Below are 19,579 nucleotides of genomic sequence, written 5' to 3' on the forward strand. Positions count from 1 at the left end.
TCCTGCTGAGGAGGACACTAAGAGAGCAGCAGCTACAACAGAGCCCCTGGGAGGAGGCAGATCAGTGCAGTTATCTGGAAATAAGTTAAGAGAACAGGCTGGAGCTTGCTTTCGTGTAATTCTCTTGTTTACTTGTGTTCCCCTTCTGCAAGGGCAGTGCAAGAAGCAGGTGAAGGGAGAGGGGAATGACCGTAGCGTGTCTTTACACTCGCTGCTAGGGTCTGGACAAGATGAAGGCTTAGAGACAGGAGCCACTGTGGAAAGCTGCTGCTCCCCCAAATCCCCCAGGGCTGGAGCAGAGCTCATGTGGGACCAGCCAGCCTGTCCCACCTTACCCATGCTTCAGCTAGCTAGGAACTCACTTGGGCCCTCCTTCCCTGGTTAAGCAGGGGGCAACTGTCCTTTCCTGAAGAACATGGTTGTTCTCGAGCGCTGCTCTCCAATGCCTGGGGGGGGGCAAGGAGGAGACTCTGCCCTTCCCTGCACAGCTCTCCTTGCACAGCTCTTGGGATTAGGGAAGCCTCAGGCTGCGATTTGAGCTCACAGTATTGATCCAGGTTGCCACAACATCAGCAAGGGCGACCAACGGTGTCACTGCCTCAAGACCAAGAGGACGGAGAGCACACGGAAGGGTGTGAAGGAAAGCCTCACGCCCTGCTGCTCCAGCGGCAGGCGGCCCCATGCAGCTGGCCGCTCCAGGAGGTCACAGCTGGGGAAGAAAGCAGCAGGTGAGGCTGAAGCGACTGATCTCCATCCCCACACACACCCAGCCCTCCAGCATGGACTTACAGCATTGCCTCCTTAACGGGCAGGGAGGTCTGGAGCCAGGCAACAACCGTGCTGCCATGTGCCTCGTACAGCCGAACCACCACGGCTTCATGTCTGTCCTCAGCCTTTGGGGTACAGTGCAGAACGGAGTTCAGACAAATGAGAGAGGCGTATCCTATCCTATGCCTGGGGGTACAGCCCAACCCAAGTGATCACGACTGAGCGGCTCTGCCTGTGTGCACGTACGTTCCTGACCTGCTGCGGTGCAGCGCTAACGACTGTGGCTGCGGTACCCACATACAGATGTGGATACTACTGTGATCCCTGCTGCAAGTGCCTGCCCGGGCTGGCACAGGGGGGTGCTAAGCCCCCTTGTCCTCACCTAGCAGGACACGCAAACCAGAGGGATCACTGTTTCCACTCGGCTGAGCCTGCATGCCGCGCAACGTGGGGGAAAGAGCAAGCCGTGCTTAACAAAAACAGCTTAACCTGTCTGCCCTCCCCTCTTCTGCCCCAGGGACTTGCCTGCTTGACAGTCTCCAGCACGACTGCAGGTGAGCTGACAGAAAAGGCACTCCAGGCTGGGCTCTGGGCAGAGCAGGCTGGGACCACATGGAGGGGGAAATTCAAGTTGTAGGCATGCTGGATCACACCGGCATCCTGGAAGGAACCTGCAACAGAAGAACCTCTAGCCAGCCCCTACACGTGCACAGCCAGAGACACGCTCACCCCAAGGCTCACTGGAGCATCCTCCACCCTGCGTGTCCCCACAGGGCCCGGCTCTGCCCATCACTCACCCAGGTGAGGCATCACTGCGTAGGTGAACTGGTGGTGCGTGATGTCTGCCGTGGCATCGGGGGACTTGGGTGCTCTCAGCCTAAGGCAACAAGAGGTAGGTGAGACTGGTGTCTCGGCAGCACTCTCTGTCACCCGGTGCAGAGCCAGAGGAGCACTGTGACAAGACAAATGCCTCCCCCTGCTACCTCGAGGCTGGGCCCTGAGGTGAAAGCCAACATGCTACTGGTTTCTGGCAACAGCAAACAGACCCTGGACAGTCCCAGAAGCTAAAAAATTTGAAGGGTGTTTTCCTGTGAAATGTGGCTGATGGAGTCAAACTGAAATATATAGTTTCTCTCAGCTTTGTATGCATCCGTAACATTGCTGTTCCTTCCCTCTCCTTAAGCCTCCCCTCCTGGGGTATGTTTTGGCCAGCAACAGAAAAATTACTTGGTACAAATGTGGATCTGATCTCTCCTGAATTATCTATGAGCATAACTCATAGGAATTACTTTATCTTAGTCAACTGTAATTATCAGCCAAAGGTTCTCAGATGACAGCCAGCCACTCAGACTAATACCAGACTATTTCATTTAGGACCAGGTGCTGCCTTGACTTCCAAGAGACACCTCAGAAGGCAAAGTGACTGCTGCAGCTCCACCTTCACCCCAACCCTACTCACAGTGAGAGGCTGAGGACATTCCTGTGGGCTGATGCCCCATATTTGCAGTCGTTCAGCAGTGCCACCCCAAAGCCATACTCGGAGAGATCCAGCCACTTGTGCGCCCACACCTGCAGGAGGTACCAAGGGACATATTCACCATACAGAGCCACTGCCTGGGAGCAAAAGCAGCCCTGCCATGGGAGGAACAGCTCGGCCCTGGGACCAGACTACCCTTCCTCTCACCTCGAATCGAGCCCAGTCCCAGGACGTGTTCCAGTGCGTTGGCCGCTGCAGGTGTCCAAACTGGATCTCATAGGTGGCGTTTGTGCTCCGCACCTGCACAGGGAACTCCACCTTCAGGAACTTGTGAGCCTCCTTCCACTCAACCTAAATGTGGTACCAGTAGGACATCACCACAGGGGGCTGACAGGTAGGGGCTGCACTTATCCTTCCCTGGTGCGCAGCAGCCAGCTCGCACCCAGGCCAGACCAGGTACAATAAAACCACACTAGAGTCTGAACACAGATGAACTGGCGGATCTCTCTTCCACCCTTCTCCCTCAGGACCCCCACCCTCAGGCTGCCTTCCCCTAAGGCAGAGGCGGACAGGCAGTGGGGGGCTCCAGGGAAGGAAACGGGAGCAGGAACGTAAATTCAGACGCGAGGTTCAGCTCCCCAGGGCCCTGGCCTGCACAGCACAGATGTTCTTATCGCGCAGCAGCTGCTGGCCAAACCTGGGTCAGGAAGCGGAGGTACGGGCATGTGGCATCCAGGATGATCTCCTGGGTTAAGATACTGCTTTCGCCAATCTGCAGAGAGAAGCTTGCGCTTCCCCGCAGGCCCCCAGCCAGGGTGATTTCCAGAGGCTTCAGCAGCATTGTCACTGGCTTCCTAGAGAAAGGGATAAAGGCAGAGCTCGTCTCAGCCTGGTAGATCCAGATTTCTGAATCCCAATCCAGCCTCCCACACAGCAGGCACTCACTTCTCCAGAGTGAATGCTCTGTTACAGCTTTTGTTACAGCTAGGACTGACAGAGAGGCAAGAACCTCAGAGCAAAGTCAAAATCCAACTGCTGTATGCACTACTCCTCTACCTGGTTTCCAAGTGATAGTCCATCACGTCCCAGGCATCCCAGTACAGGGGAATATCATCAAAGAGTGCAAACTGGTTTGCGTAGCAGCCATCTGGGACTGACTCTCTGGAACGAGGTGGAACAGAGAAACAGCAGCATAAGAAGAACTGGCAGTGGAGAAGGGCATACAGTGAGAAGAAGACCTGAGAGAGGTTTGAGGAGGCCGGTTCCAGTAACTGGGTGATAGACATACCTCTCGGAGTCCACCAGCCGAAGTGAGGTCAGGTGCCCCATCATGTCCAGGCAGACTGCAATCACCCCATTCTCCATGGCAATGGAGCCATCCTCCTTGGGGGAAAGGACAGAAACACATTTCACAGAGCCACACCTGTGGGAGTTGAGTGCCCCAGTTGCAAATCTAGTGTGCAGACTTGCTGTGTGCTGGATTCCCTAGATTTCTCCCCAATCAACCTTTGACGCAGGGTACACCGATCTGAGGACAACTGTGGTTGTGCTTACCTGTTTCCTCACTGCCACAGGCTGAGGGGGCAGCAATGGCTCCCTCACTATAGCATAGCCCATGCTGGGGACTGTCACCAGAGCTGGAAAGCAAAGACGTTCTGTTCCCACATCTGCCCCAGACCTAACCCTAAGTCACACTGTGCTGCCCTCTTGCAGACGTCAGACCTACCACCTCCTTTCATACCCTCCTCTTCTTCATGCATAGTTCAGGGACAACTTGAAGTGGGATAAAGTTCCAAGGAGTGATTTGACAAGTCAGTAAACCCTCCCCAGGGCAGGGAGAGGCAGAGTACTTCTTCGTTAGATGTCTCTGCCCCTGTAAGAAATTCTGATACATGAGTTACCTCTGAGTTAGACATACCTAAACTCTCTGTTCCAGCTGGCCCAGTCCTGGAGATCACCTCGGTCCGTTCCCAGGGCAAAGTGTTCAACACAAGGGTGCTCTCAGCGCTCCCTGCCTTGGGCTGCAGCAGTTCCCTGCATAAGGACTGCACAGCTTCCTCCTGCAGCCGAGCACCAGCCCTGCGGATCTCTGAGCAACAAAAAGGCCTGAGTTGGATCCAGCCAGGCCGTTTCTCACATCCGAGACAGTTTCTGGCACTCCCGTGCAATGTACACACACTAGCTACTGCCAAGCTACAATTACTAATTATCATTAATATTTATTATTATTATCTATTAGTAATTAAAATTTATAATTATTCTTAACTTTGTTATTACAAGATTACAATGAGCTATGCCAGCTCAACTGGAAAATTGTGGTGCTATAACAAAGTAAAGCTACTGCAAGTGCCTGTAGGCAGGCAGGAGCAAACCTTTGCTGGGGTCTATCCTGGCATGCCAGCAGCAAGCAGAGAAGTCAATAACTCGGGATGTTTTGTAATCCCTTGGCTCCCCTGCTAATTCCCTGCTGAGTTAGCACTATTACAGACACATGCCTGCATAGGTTCGACCCATAACGCCTGGCAGTCCAGGATTGAAACCTCTGCAGCCCCACCAGGCAGGACCCAATGTGCTCCAATGGATAAGTGCCCTCCTAGCCAAACTCCCTGCTCACCTGTGTAGTATTGCAGGGCATCCTCAACCACGATCTGGATACAGCTGCCTGGCAAAACATCATGGAACTGGTTGAGCAGCAATAACCTGAAACGGGGAACAGAAACCAGGTGAGGAAGCAGGGGAGAGTAACAGATTTGTTCTGGTTTACCGAGCCCTGTTTGCAAGATGGTCAAACTTAATAACTGTTCCTTATCCCCCCGTTAGCAAACACTTGAGAGAAAAGGATTTTTTCCATAGCATCCTTTAAATCCCTTTATGTTAGGACTTGTCAACTGTCATCTTAATAAACCACAACCATGGGGAGTAAGAGCTATTTTTTTTATCCCTTGAGGCTACCAGATATATTGTTGCACAAGTTCAGACAAGCCAAAACTGGTGAGGAATAAGCTTAGGTTGGAAATGAAGCTTCCAGCCAGCAGAGTAGTGAAGCTTTAGAGCTATCTTCCAATGGGAGAATCAAGCAAAGCACTGAAACACTTTCCAGGTGGAGCCCTGATAAGTTTATGGAAGGGGCTGTGTACATACAGCGTTGCAGTACTGAATCTGCAAAGGTCCCTACAACCTAACTATGCACCGCTCTCCCACTCACTCAAGAGGCAGTTCAAATGAAGACCGGCTGTGGTCAGTCACCCTTCTGGCTCCAGCTGAAGAGGGCTGAGAGATAAGTGACCATCTTGCACCATCAGCCCACTGAGCTGCCCAATAACTGCCCACACCGGCGTGGTCCGACTGGTCCAGGCTAATTTTGGTGCACTGATAACAAGGATTTCTACCCAGACTCAGGCAGGGACAAGGAGCTGTAGGAGATGGGGAGTGGTACCGCAAGCGCAGCCAGCTCTCATGTTGAAGTCCCCAGCCCTCGCCACATCCTCCCCTGGTACCATCAGTGCTCCCATATGCCCTCACCTCCAGAGCCGCTGCAGCTGGCTGGCAGGATACTGGAACGCGCTGCTCCGCGCCGCAGCCAAGGTGCTGAGTACTTCAACATCGTGGAGTATTCGCTCGCACTCCCGATTCCCCTTCTTTATCTGGTATCAAAGCAAGGAGAGAAGGAAGATGCTTAGGAAATTGGTAGCTGGGAGTGGATCTCTCACACCAGCAGCAAAAGCCCAGCTCCAGAGCAGGAAGGTTGGTTATCTGTAGGTGTCATGAGTTTGCCATTACCAGTGAGTTATTTTTGCCACAGATCAAACTGAAACTCCCAGCACAGGACATAGCTTCCCCTGTCTCTGTTCTCACCTTCCTCCCCTTCTGACTCTTCACCCAAGCTCTGCAACTATCTGCTAAAGTGAAGGACATGGCAGCTGTTGACTAAGGGGCCCTGCTGTGTCCAGGCTTCCTTCTCCCCCCTTGAAGAAAATCTGACAATAGATCTGCCTTTTGGAGTCCCGGCTATGAGGTGGCTCCCACTGTTGAAACCTAAAGGGCACTGTCCGAACCCTGGAGCCACCTGAGCAGTATCGAAGAGAACTGAGAATGGCCACCTTGCCTGGGTGTGGGGGAGACCGCTGCCCCTGTCCCGTGTGCGCAGTCACCTGGGCCTGGGTGGTGTATGTGCCGTTGTGCAGCTCAAGGAAAAGCTCTCCCACCCAGGTGCACAGCTGCGACGACTCCTTCTCCAGGACAGAAAAGAGTCGGTCGGGAGTGGAGATCTGAACCCTGCAGGAGAGACGCACAAACAGCGATGAGCCAGGGGAGAAGCCTGTGGCACAGCTAATGGTGCATCCCGACTAGAAAGGTGACAGCCCCAGAACCAAGGCCTCAGAAACCCCAACACAACCACACACAGTGTTCCCCTCAACCTCCTCCTACCCCTTTCACACTTCACGCTGCTCTTGCTGCCTGCCATGGAGATCTGGACATTCCCCAGGCAGGGACTGACTGCCAAGCACCACTGCTGCACTGGCCACTCACACCACGGCTCTACTGAAGGCTTGCAAGCAGTCCAAAGCTGCCCCAGGTACCTGTTCTTACAGCTCTTGATGATGGAGAGACTCCGGCTTCCTGACAATCCTTCCTAGCCCTCTGCTCGCCCTGCTTGCTCCCTGCCCTCCTTCACACACCCTTTCTTTTGGCACTGCTGAAGGCCAGGCACGGTTCAAAACAAGCGTTCCTGCAAGAAGAGAGGAAGGGAGCTCTCCTCTCACCTTGGCAGCCCGTCTGTGTCACTCATTCTCTTCATCCTGTCCAGCATCTTCTGCGTGGGGCCCCCTCCTCCATCTCCAAAGCCAAAGAGGAGAGCGCTGTGGTTCACACGTCCTTTGTCCTTGTTGTTCTTCACTGTTTTCAGCATCTAGAGGGATTTTTGGACAGCTACAATGCCCTGGCACCCAGCCCCAGCTCCCACAGCTCCACACAAGAAAGCCAGGTCAGCCTTTAGGATGCAAAGCCCAGTCCTGCCCCTCTTCCCCACTCCAAACTGCCAAAATCAGGCACGGACACATCTCAGAGGCAGGCAATTGACTGCCCGGCACCCAAACAGCCTTTGTCCAGCAACGCTGCCACCTATCCTGCTCCCTTCCCAGGCAGCGCCCTCTCCTAGGAACCTCAGATCTGGCCCTGAGGGGCTGGCACTGCACTTCACATGCAGGTCTGGCAATCTCACTCACCTCCTCCACTCGCCCGTGCATCCCATAGGAGTCACCAGGGGGGAAATGGGTCAGGACTCGGGAACCATCAATGCCTTCCCAGAAAAAGGTGTGATGCTGGAGGGAAGCCAAAGGAAAGCGTGGTGTCTCATACAGCCTCCGTGTACCACACAGTGCCAAAATGCTAAAGCACAGCCCCATTGTTCCTAGGAGTTCCCAAAAGGACATCTCTGGTCATGCTGGTACCAGAAAGACAAATTCACGCTTAGCTCAGTGTTTCAAGGCTCCCAAACTCATCTCCCACTCAAATGTGTGCCTGGAGAGCACACTTCAACCACATCAGCACAGACGTCGTGCACTAAAAGCCCAAGCTTCCTCGCAAGCCCTGTCAAACACACAAAGTCCAGCACCTTTGTCACAAGGGAAGTGCACAGGTGACAGGCACTTCAGAGCCCCTTGAGGATTCAAACTAGGCCTTCGCTTTCTCTCCACGGGGCTGCAGGATGCCCTGACAGATCAGTGCAAGGAGACAGTTGCACAAGGACAGGGAATGCCACAAGGGCAGGGGACAGCAGAGGAGCAGCTGGGTTTGCTGTCTGCTAGACCTGCATGCAGGTCACAGCTTCCCATCTGAAAGCAGAAGGAATTTGTAGGCCAGGGGCCCAGCTGGGATCTCTAACCATGCCCTTCCCTAAAGCTTGACAGGACGTTGCTACCACCATAAACTGGTGGCTTCTGGAGGAAGAGCCTGTGTCAGCTGAGCTGAAGGACTGGCTCAACCTGAGGAACCAACAGGTCCAGCCCTGCAGACAGACCCCAGCAACTGCAAGGCCATCCCCTGGCAAGAAGGGAAGCACAGCTCACCGGGAAGGTGTTCACCAGGTTCCAGCTGAGCTTCTGCGTGAGGAACCGCCTGATCCCACAGCCACGCATCAGCTGGGGCAGCTGGGCTGAGTATCCAAATGTGTCCGGCAGCCAGAACTAGGAGCAGATGTGACAGCAGCAGAGGGAGAGAGACACACATGAATCACACTGGCCCCAGATCACAGCCTGAGCTCATGGAGGGTTTCTTGGTAGTCAGGCTCCCAGCTCCTCTTGCAGAGGGGACAGATATGCTAGTCAAGGAGCAATTCTAGAGACGGGCCAGGGACCTACAAACAATATAACCAAGGGCTGGGGCTGTGCTAACTGCCGTGATACATGGGGGAGTAGATATTTACTCATCATGGCTTTAGCTGCAAAAAGCAGGTCAACGTGAGGCACCTGAACAGCGTATCTGGAGAAGCAGAGAGAAACCCTCACGCATAGCAAGAGGTGGAAGGAGATGGTGTGCAAGGAAGGTGTGCTGGAAAAGAGCAAGTACCTCTGAGCAGATCCGGCCAAACTGCTCCTGGAAGAACCGCTGCCCCTGGAGGAACTGCCGCACCATGGACTCCCCGCTGGGCAGGTTCCCGTCCTGGGGGGGGGAAGCACAGGGAGTCCATGCAGCAAGCCAGGTGCTGGGCAAGGTGTGTTGTCTTGCAAGCACACCATTCCCACCGACTGTCATCCTGACTCGGCAGATCATGGGGACGATCTGAACAGAGCTCGGCAGAGGGCGAAAGGAGGAACAGAGCCCAGCCAGTCCGGACCAAAGCTCCTTTCTCGGGGAATGAGATGATTTAGGACAGGGATAGTATTTTTGCGAGGCTAGACAGTGCAGACAGCTGCTGTTTTCTGGGCCTGGAGACCGTCACCAACCAAACCAGCTCAGCTAAGGCTCTGCTCTCCCTCTCCAGTGTCAGGACAAGTACCAGAGGGATGGCACAGGGAGGGTGTGGTGAGTCAGGCTCACCATGCTTCTCACCATTTCCACCCAGGTGCCTCCAACAGGAATGAACTGCCCCTTCGCCACAAAGTCCTGAATCTGCGCATAGAGCCCGGGGTACCAGCTCCGCACCCACTCGAACTGCTGCGCCTGCCAGAGCACAGAGATCAGCCTCAGCTCCCACCACATCGCTCCACACTGATGTCCCTCCCTCTGCAACACTGCACAGGACACTCTTGGTCACCCCCCCCATCTTGTTTTGAATTATGCTGGAGAAGGAACATGCCACGAGCAGAAGGAGAGCTCCCCAGAGGGAGATTGCTCACCTGGGAGCAGGCGAAGGTGAGCTCCGGATTGCACTCCATCAGACGGACCACCGTGACCCAGCTCCGAGCGCACTTACGGATGGTCTCCTCATACGGCCACAGCCAGGCTGCGAGGACAGACACATGGCCCCAGCCGCGGTTATTACCTGGCACAAGCTCCCTTGGGAATGGGGCTGTGCTGCCTTTTGCAGATCAGTCGGGGAAAATGCTAGAGCAAAATGCTGTCCTTTGACTAAGTGCCTGACAGCAACACAGCCTGTGGCCTCCAGCTCCTGCTTCTCTTGCTGCCCTTCTGTTGAGACTGAAACCCCTCCAGGGACTGGAAATCGAGGGGTGAAGCCCAACAGGTGGAAGATAGCGGTTTGTAATTCATTCCTCATCAGCAGCCCCATCAGCGCTCCAAACGGCACAGGTAGCCAGACACACATTCCCCTGCCTTGGTGACAGACCAGCTGTATGGCAGCACAGAGGTCCCTTTCCCTTCCCTCAGGGCACAGTACCCAGTGCCTGGAGCCCAAGGGCAGCCAGCTCTCCCCTTGGGCTGCATGCCCTGGCCTCCAGGTCAGCAGAGAGGGAGCTCTGTGCTGCTCTCACCAGAATCAATGTGGCAGTGACCCATGGCATGGATGGTGTGCTGGCTCTCGCCGTTCCTCTGGCTGAAGATCGCTGCAGCCAGGTCACGGGCAGCGGAGAAGGTGGAGGGGTCCATAACGTCACACACGTTGATCATCTGGTTGGCAGTGTACAGCGCCTGGAAACTCCTCTGGTTTTCCTCCCCGAGGAGCTGGGGTTGAGAGTGATAACAGCTTGACTCAGAGCTCAGCACATCCTCTGGCTCCGAGCAGCGCTCTGTACCAGCTCGGATGCCACCTGCCCAGGGAGAACCTGTTACCTCCTTCCAAAATCTGACTCTGCCAGCGGTGCCAGGTAAACACCGTGTCCCTGCTTCACAGACACAACCACGTGTCTTTGCTCATGTGCCTTCTAAAGCCAGGTTACACATACGCCCATCCCAGGGGGCTCTGGTCTAACAGATCCTGCCTTGGAGCAGAAAGTGCATGAAAAAAACACCTGTGGCTTCTCTCTGTTCAGTTTTCTCCTACTCTAGATGTCAATTGTGCTAAAGCAGCAGGAGCAAACATTTGCTCCTCCTGGTGGGAGAAGACAGGTCATGGAATAGGAGGAGAAGAAGATAAAATGAAGTTGTGGAAGGAGGTGGAAAGGGTGAGAGAAGGGAAGAGAATGAGCTCACAGACCTGGGCCATGTCCAGCAGTATTTCCAGATCGACCAGCAGTTCATAGACGTCCCTGTTGAAGACGACCAGCTCAGCCTTGCTCAGGGTGAACCTTCTGTCAGGGTCTGGAGGGGCGATCATACTGCCCTTGCCAGCCCCAAAGAGACCGTTGCAGGCCAGCTCCACGTACAGCGTCAGACTGGAGAGCAAAAAGAAACCATCAGGGAGCAGACCACAAGCAATTGCCCGGGAAAGTCCATTCCCCTCCCTGTGGTGCAACTGGCCCGACCTGAACAACGGACAGAGCCCCTGAAGCTGGAGCCCCAGAGCACCTGGACGCAGGCAGGGGTGTCTCAGCCCGGCCTCTTGGCTTCAAACAATGCCAAGCTCACCCAGTGGTGGGGGGCTCCCTGGGGTGCCGGCCAGACTGACCACCCACCTGTGGGGCTCCGTCTCTTTCAGGCTGCTTGTCAGGGTGTAGCTGGTCTTCTCACCTTCCTTAGTCAAGCCCTGCAGGGGAAGACAGCACATTTAGCACACATCTTCAGAGGTCCATGACAGTGGGCTGGATGGGCAGGACAAGACACATCCAGCTGGATGGAGGGGCCTGGTCCCACATCTCGTGGGACAATGCTTCCCACAAGAACAACTGGCACAGAAACTGCTGCTGCCCCAGCAGTAAAACAAAACCTGCAGGCACCATCACAGAGCAGGGCAGGGCTGCAAAAGGTCACCTGAGCCACTCCGCCTCCCCAAAGCAGGACTGAAGTTGACGTGTGTGATGAGTCTGTCCCACTGTTCTTGACAGCAGTGGACACTGACATCTCAGGCCCAATGCTTGCCTATCCTTCTTCCAAGACAGATTTGTTAAGACCTCAGCAAGGGATTTTCAGCCGTTACTGGTTTGCAGACTGGAATTTTAACTCCTGGCGGGAGGCAACCTCTAGAAAACAGACTCAAACCCACCACCAGCAGGCTTGCCTTTCTGGGTCAAACTTTGGAAATAGCCCACAGACCCTCTGTGGTCCACCAGCACAGCATGCAGACCACGAGCATAGCCCTCTCTCCCACCTCTTCACAAACACTGCCCCTCTCCGCACAGCAGGTTTTCTTGTATTTAAAGACAGCTCTCCTACTGCCTCAGAGATTACCACTCGAGGCTAAAAAACCCTACAATGACATGTCCTCCTTCTGTTTTTCTTCGTGACCACTCTGTCTAGACCTCCAATTGTTCTTCATTCTCTCCTGTTGGTCCACATGTTATTTTACATCCCCCAACACATGTAGGCATTCCTCTGAAGAGCGTGTAACAAATGGGAGGTGGTTTCTTCTACTGCCCCATTGCAGAGGGGTACAGGAGATAACCACTCTGCACGTAGCAGAGTACCTGGCACAGATGGCACATCCTGGATCCATGCCTCCTTACCTGGACAGGCTGGGCGTCCCGCCACACCATGCCCTCCCCATCACTCTCCCAGATGAAGTGCACTTCCCGTCCCGCCCATGCTGGGGGGATGCTCAGCTCCACCTTAAACCAGCACGTCTCCCACCTGGAAGAGAGCAGGCAGCAACCTCAGCCCACCGTGAGACCTTCTCCCAAGGGAAACCACACCTCCTCAGAGCTTCCATGGAAAAAGCAGAGTGGGGACAGACACAAGAGTTCAATGTGATTCAAATGTAACAATGCCACCTGTCTGTACAGACCTGCTTTAATCGATGCCCCCAGACATGGCATAGTCTGGAGGTGGCTCCCCATGTGGCTGGCTGTGACACATCTTCAGTTTAAGCAGCACACAGTGCCTGCACACACCAGCCTTGTTCTGTGACATTTAAGTGCAGTGGGCTTTCCCTTCCCCATGAGCTGCTGACCAGAGCGGTTGCTCTTTCACCAAGAGAAACTTCTAACTTGTGGCACCCACTGTTGTCAGTCGTTGTTGAGGGTTAGAGACTTGACAGCAAGTTGACAGACAAGCCGAGTGGGGTGACACACTCTTTCAAGCTGACAGGGACTGGAAAACTGTTCCACCATCCCCCACAGCGATCCAGAAGACAGTGAAATCAGAGGGTACTAGGACTTGAATTCTGCCTGGGGCAGGGCAGTTTATCAGTATGTCTGGACCTGTGACCCTTCTTATCATGGCCCTTAACCCCTAGGGCAGGCTCGTGCCCAGGCTGCAAGGAGGCATGGCAGCCCCAGCGGGTAAGGAAGCTCAGAAGGTAGCACACAAACCTCGTGGTGCTGGCCCCAACCCAGCCTCTTCTGGGACCCCAGAGAAACAGACAGTAGCATCGTGTCTTTGACCACTACTAGCAAAAACCCGCAACTCTTCTCCCAGCCCTGACAAAGCATACAGATCCCACGCAGAAGCAAGCATCAGGGTCACAACCACGTCTATGAACATGAGCTCTCAGCAGAACGGATCGATGAACCCGGCTCTTCACTCTCCTTGGAAACAGACACATGTCGGTCTGTTTCCTCATGAAATCTCCCTAAGGGCTTCTGGACAGACACCTTCTACCTAAAGCACGCAACAGGAAGGAGGATTATCATCTCATTTCTTTGCCACTGAGAGCTTGTGAGGATTCACACACACGAAGTAACACTGCAGGTGTGAGCTCCAGCCCCACCATGCTCATGGCACCACCGAAACTTGGTACTCACGTGGGCCCAAAGGAGTCTCCCACTTTCGCAGGTCTGAATTCCTGCCCGATGGCCTCATCGTACAGGATGCGCCGTGGAGTCTGGAAGCAGGAGAGTGACACCGGCGGACAGCGATCCCCAAAGAGCCTGCAGTCAGAGACAGCCGGGGCAAGATTAATACGGCCAGTCCTGCGGGGACCAGCCTTGGGGGGGGTGTGAGATAGGGACCACCCTGCTTTCCCAGCATGGCTGTATCACCCTGCTATCACTCAATACTCTCACGGTATTAACCGAACAACAGAGTAGCAATTTGCCCTGTTGAAAGGGGCCTGTTGGAGCCGGCCCTCCAGCAGCATCCCCCCGCGGGCAGCCCCACCGAGGAGGGCTGGGGGGCAGGGCGACTGTGCCAGCGGCACCCTGAGGCAGAGCTCCAGCCTGGCCAGGGAGTGTGTGTGCTTTGTTCACTGAGGCCCCCGAGCCCCCGGAGCCCTGTTCGGCAGCGACCCGGGGTGAGCGGCCTCCCTGGAGGGGCCGGCGGTGGAGCTGGGACACACACACACAAGGGAGCGGGCCCGGGAGCGGGCCCGGCCGCGGCGCGGCGCGGCCCGCCTGCTACCAGCGCCCGAGGGAGAGGCCGGGGAGGTGACGGGGGGCGGCCCCGCCGCCCACCTGCCCCGCAGGTTGCAGTCGGTGAAGTAGGTCTCGGAGAGGAACTTCTCGACCCGCTCCAGCGCCGTGCGCCGGTGCTTCACAGCGGCCATGATGCCTGCGCGATGAGCTCTACGCATGCGCGGCCCCTGCACCTCCCTCCCCGTCTGCCGCGCATGCGCACGGGGCGGCAGGGCCGGGGGGCGGTGCGGGGGGCGCCGGCTGTGGAGGCGGCGGGCGAGGGAGGGCCGGTGCCCGACAGCCCCGCTGCCAGGCGGCCACCTGCGGCAGGGCCTTCCCGCCCGGCTCGGGGCAGCCCCCCGGGTGGTTTGGGACGCTTCGCTGGGCTGAGGGGCCGTCCCGGGAAGGGACCGGGCGTGCCCGGCTGCACCGAGGTGTCCCCGGGTGACAGGCCCTCAGCGTGCCCCCGAGGAGCGGCCTTGTTCGCTCCTTCCTCCCGTGGGCCTGGAAACACGCTCCCTCCCGGCTTCAGGAGAAAAATAAACAGCTAATTATTGCCTCCAGCCACCGCAAAACACGGCGTTTTAGTAAATTCATGGAAACCAGAGGCAGAACCTGAGCAGAGGTGCAAGTCTCATCTCTCCGTCCCTCGGCCTAAGCAATTCTGCACCCACTTCTTGTCCTCCCTGTCCCCTTTTTCCCTCAGAAGCGCCCCAAAATTTCATTGTGTATGATCAGGAAGGAAGGAAGAATCTGTAACACAATGATTAGCCCTGATATTTTAATGGAAATACTGCACTACAATCAAGTTTACAACATTTGTATAGAAATCACATGGATTGTGGGCCGAGGATCACATTACAGATTACAAAAAGCAAATTCAAATAAAAAGAAAAAAAAAACCCCAAACCTCTGCTATGATACAGGCTGGGAGCAGAGCTGGGATGTCAGACGGAGGGAGGGCGGCTGGCTGCCGAAGGCAGAGCTCTCCCCGCGGCATATCCCAGGGATCCGCGCCAGCCCCCTTGCGCTCAATGACATGCAGGCACAGACTCCTGGGACAAGACACCCACCAAGCAGCAGCAGCAGCAGCAGCTGTTACTTCCAAGCTGGTCAAAAGTCTAAATCACCCAAGATTTTTGCTTCCAGATCACCTTCAGCATACAACAGGAAAAAATAAGGGGGAAATAGCAGGGGAGCACACGTGAAACCTTTGAAATGGAAGAGGACACACAAGAGCCTCTTCCTGCCTGGTTACAGCAAAGGAGGAGAAACGAGACGGGTAACTTATTGCTGGCAAACTGTGAATATTCCCCGCTGGGCTCTTCCCTCTCTTTCCCTCTCTCCATAGGAGGCTCCCGTTCAAGATCTGCCTGCTGTACATTGGCTGCCAATGAGTAGTGGCCCCTCAGGGCCGCACACTTCCACCCCAGCTCTCCTGGCAAGGCACGCGTCCCCCTCCAGACTCACTCCCCAGCTCTCTGCTTGCGGAAGGGAGGGGAGCTCCGGTGCTGTCTTGGAGAAAAAAAAACAACCTGGGAGAGGTTTAAGCAGTGGCAAAGCCCTGCTTGCAGCTCCCCAGCCAGGGACAATGGAAGCTGTTTTGGGTGCTTAGGACCGGCAGCATGGATTTGTGCAAGGAAAGCTGCCTCCTTTGAGGAGGAGAGACAGTGCAGTTGTGTCTGTCGTGGCTAACGAAGTCTGTGCCGACTTCTTTTTTTAAAATCAGAATCTTCCCCTGTGTTTTAAATATCTGCCAGCGCTAAACTTCTATACTTAAAAAAATATATATCCCATATGTGGATTTCACTAGTGAAATGCACCCGAGACCTGCCCCACCCCCTCACCCTTCTCTTGCACGCACGCACGCACCGCACACAAACACACACACAAGCGGCTCTGTCAAATACTGGTTTGGTACTTCAGATGATGTTTTCTCCAATACTGAGAGGAAAAAATACATCAGCACAATCAACCCCAGCTAAGTAGCTCAGCAACACTTCCCAAAAGCGAAGGTCCTTGGAGCTGGAAGACTAGGTGGATAAAAATTACCCACCAGGAAAAACAAAAATTAAAAAAAAAAATTAAAATTATATAATATATATTTCTATATCTTAACAGACTGCTTATACCTCGGTTGTGTTAACCGCAAAACACACACGCTGCCTCTGCTTTTTCCTCTCAGATTGTGAAGCCAATCACATAAAATGGTGGGATGCGCCCCCCCCCGCCCCTTCCCCACCCTAAAAACTGCATGCTGCACGGTGCCTTTCAGACCAGGAACAGGGCTGTGGGTGAGCGAGTGTCTTCCTCCAGTTAAGAACAAAGACATTATTTTTATTTACAAAAAAAGGAGAAAAAAGTTTCCACACAAAAAGCACTACAATGATAACTCCCTTTGGTAAAAAGTGTAATAAATGTCTCCGTCGGTCTGTCTGTCAGTACTAATTCTCAAGCCACCTGGTACTATGGTACACAAGAAGCTAGTACAATTATGCTAGCACATCAAGCATACTTCCTTTAATAAAAAAAAAACCAACCAACCAAACAAAAAACCCCCAAAAAACCAAAACCCCAAAACAAACAAACAAAAAAACCCCAAAAATTGACAATTTGTACATTTATTTACAAAACAGGAGGGGAACATGTTAAAATCGTGTTGTTCTTTGTTGTGTGTGTGTACGTACATGTGTGTGAAAAGCTGGTGCATGGCACTAGGAGAGACTAGTAAACAAGCAGGTACAAAAAAAAAAACCCAACAAAAAAAAAAAACCAAACAGTTCCACTGGCACTAGAAAGGACAGACCGATCTGCACGGGGTGAGTCCAGCCTGGGAGGGAGGAGAGGGAGGTGAGAGGAACCCAGGGTCCGCTCTGTGAGGTGGCATTGGGCTGCCCCAGGGCCCCGTGCAGGAGCCTGGCTGGCTGGCGGCAGCGCGAAGGGAGGAGAATCCAGTCTCAACAGGCACCTGGGGATTTCGGGACACATCCAAGCGGTCCGGTCGTGGAGAGCCTCTGGTTCTCTTCCCTCACCGCTCAGGGCCTTCAGGGAGTCAAAGCCTCAACACTGCTGGTGTGTACGAGCTTGTTGTGTTTCTCTGGGATGGCTCAGTTCAGAGAAGCGTCCTTCCTGCCCTCCGGAGACGCATGCTGAAGTCAAAGGGCCAGCAGCCCATGGTCCCAGCGGGCGCCGGCGGAGATCCGCATCCCTACAGGGAATCCCGCTGGTGACAGGTTGTACCAGCCACGCACTAGTCAAGTGGCCATGTTACGGAGATACACAGTGAGGGGAGAAAGGCATCTTCCTCCTTTCCTTGATGCGCGCACACACACACATCTCCCGGGCTCTTCCCTCACCCCGGGGTAGTTTTATGGTGTCTTGAATATTGTGCCATATTTGACGCGGTACTTGTTAATGCTCACAAAGTGCAGGGTCTCTGTGTCACAGGTGGTGGTGCAGGGCACCAAGCCCTCCAACCCTTCGCCCATTAGCCACTTGTTTGTCTCGGCTGCCATTTCGCGGGACACGTGCTCCTTGGTCCATTTGTCCACCCAGGCCTGGAACCGCTGGTGCAGCCGCTTGCTCACTCTTTCATGGGACTACAGAAATAGGAAGAGGTGTTACAAAAAGGCGGCTTCGTTCCCCCAAACTGCAGCGTTATGCAAAGCTTGGCTGCCAGTCGACACAACCGAGGGGAACAACAGCTAGAGGAAATTTGTAATGCAGACACCAGCTCTTGCTAACAACTGAGGAAAAGCACCAATAAAGGCCCTCAGGCCTCCTCTCCAAGGAATTACAGTGGCAAAACGAACTCAGGAATACCAAGAGACTTATGCTCTTTTTTTAATACAGCAGCGCTCAGGCTGGGGACACAGAACATATGCTGTGGGAGCCCAAGAGCTGCACGCCCAACACTGCGTCCCTGCTGCATTGCCCAAAAGATGCTGCCTCCTCCTCCTCCTCAAGCAGCCAGGAGCCAAGATAGACCCCGGACCAGGCAAGCCCTGCTCTCCCCAGCCCTCAGGGTCTGCCTCCAGCCCCCCGCAGAGGAGCACAGTCCCAGAAAAGAGCAAGCTCAACACACATTACACGTGTCAGGGGCCCCAACTGCTACGGAAAATTAAGAACCAGGTCAGGTCTAAAAGGTCTAAGAACTGCTGGCTTAACAGAAGCATCAGGAGAGGAAAAGCTGCGCACATCTTGAGTAAAAGCATCTGCTTAAAGAATGTAAAATCCAGGACGGATGGCTTGAAAGCCATGACTACAGTCATAATTGAAAACAGCAAATATAATTAAGCCTCAAGATTAAAACTTACGTATTTTATTATTTGTTTTGTTCTTCTCCCAAAGACTGACTGCTTCTCAGTGTTAACTGTTAAATGCAATAGATTTGTAGTTCCAAGTAGCTTCTCAGCTCTTTCGGTGTACTTCACTAACCAAGGGGCTATGCTGCATGCTATAAACTTCAAAGTTCAATAATTTGACTTATGTTCAGGTTCTCTGTGACAAACACTGGCGTATAGCATCCTGTTTATGATACAACTTTTCCTTGAGGTCTGTGCCAGTTGAATGGGATAGATGGAATTCAATCAAATTCCTCAGTATCAGCATTTTAAAGAGTCACTACTGAAATAAAACACTCTCATCTGATGTAAAGTAATTTTGTCAAACCAGTACTCACAACTAATGAAATAAAACCATTGTTTGTATTTCATCAGCAAGGAAGAGATTGTAAGTAGTTGTTTTATAAGTCCAGATACATGACTAAAACGGAGCTGTGAAGGATGATTTACTAGGCAGGAAGCAGTGTGCACCTCTTCCACTCCCTCATCTCCCAGTGCATTTTCTCAGTGATCAGTAGTTTGTTCAGAAGAGCAAACAATTAAATAAACTGAAAACAATCTCTGCAGCTACAGAAGAGACTACTGCTGACAGAGCCTCTCGGGTACCTCTGCTTCTAGTTGCTTAAGTCAGTAACTTTTGCCTGAATCTGGCAGGTTTCACCTTCTTTTACATTCTAAGCAATGGCATTCTGCTTAACATTGTGTTTCAAATAGATTACAATAAAATTATAGTGAAGTATTTCAAACCTCAAGTCTAAATAGCCAGTCTAGAACTGGAGTTTGCTGTTAAAGCTCCCTGGTTTTCTCTATTGGATGGAAATATTCCCATGGGATGAGAAAAATAACTGAGTGTCAATGTGTTCAGAAGACCAAATCAGCTTTCTCCAACTGAAACCTTCTGAATTTGGCTGATCTGGAGTCACATGCTGTTTTAATCTTGAGTAAACCCCAACCTTTACAGCTCAAGAACAGCTGGAGAGCTGACACTTCCTCCCCCCCCCCCCCCCCTGCTCCCCTGCCTCCCCACCTATCCCAGTCACCTCCTCCTTCCCTTGCCCCAACAGTTACTTTTGGCACAAAGAACCAAAAGCAAATGTGAGTAACTTCAAAAAGTTGAATCCCAATCTAAATCAGCAATCACAAGCTTTGACTGCTGGATGCGAGATGTC

General features: G+C 53.6%; 2 protein-coding genes across 4 annotated transcripts in view; both read right to left on the minus strand.

Annotated features, from left to right (window-relative positions):
* Nucleotides 1-111: 111 nt before the first annotated feature.
* MAN2C1 (mannosidase alpha class 2C member 1) lies at nt 112-14,253 on the minus strand. 2 transcript variants are annotated; one of them, XM_075505681.1, is made up of 26 exons: nt 14,128-14,253; nt 13,480-13,605; nt 12,244-12,367; nt 11,257-11,327; nt 10,839-11,016; nt 10,177-10,366; nt 9,583-9,689; nt 9,296-9,406; nt 8,813-8,905; nt 8,314-8,430; nt 7,471-7,566; nt 7,009-7,154; nt 6,397-6,520; nt 5,768-5,889; nt 4,860-4,945; nt 4,164-4,334; nt 3,800-3,882; nt 3,534-3,628; nt 3,302-3,406; nt 2,943-3,099; nt 2,453-2,596; nt 2,228-2,337; nt 1,566-1,645; nt 1,294-1,439; nt 790-893; nt 112-709 (listed from the first exon to the last, which is right to left on the minus strand). In XM_075505681.1, the coding sequence occupies exons 1-26, from the start codon at nt 14,244-14,246 to the stop codon at nt 592-594; spliced, it is 3,123 nt and encodes a 1,040-aa protein (XP_075361796.1). In that variant the 5' UTR covers nt 14,247-14,253; the 3' UTR covers nt 112-591. The 2 variants fall into 2 exon arrangements, with proteins under 2 accessions (XP_075361796.1, XP_075361798.1); XM_075505683.1 differs by lacking the exons at nt 12,244-12,367; nt 14,128-14,253.
* A 2,040-nt stretch (nt 14,254-16,293) lies between these two features.
* SIN3A (SIN3 transcription regulator family member A) overlaps nt 16,294-19,579 on the minus strand; it is a 37,070-nt gene continuing 33,784 nt past the window's right edge. For both annotated transcript variants that reach the window (XM_075505671.1, XM_075505670.1), the window contains exon 21: nt 16,294-17,666. In XM_075505671.1, the coding sequence (XP_075361786.1) occupies nt 17,436-17,666 (231 nt within the window). In that variant the 3' untranslated portion in view covers nt 16,294-17,435. The remainder of the gene's footprint in view (nt 17,667-19,579) is intronic.

This window comes from Mycteria americana, chromosome 6 (genome assembly GCF_035582795.1).
Source record: "Mycteria americana isolate JAX WOST 10 ecotype Jacksonville Zoo and Gardens chromosome 6, USCA_MyAme_1.0, whole genome shotgun sequence".
NCBI lineage: Eukaryota > Metazoa > Chordata > Aves > Ciconiiformes > Ciconiidae > Mycteria > Mycteria americana.

Coding starts and splice junctions, on each gene's coding strand:
- MAN2C1 (XM_075505681.1), bottom strand. CDS start 14,246: ATGCGTAGAGCTCATCGCGCAGGCATCATGGCCGCTGTGAAGCACCGG. Junction 3,100..3,301: donor GACTATCACTTGGAAACCAG/GTAGAGGAGTAG, acceptor CCCTTTCTCTAG/GAAGCCAGTGACAATGCTGC. Junction 710..789: donor CCCGTTAAGGAGGCAATGCT/GTAAGTCCATGC, acceptor TTTCTTCCCCAG/CTGTGACCTCCTGGAGCGGC.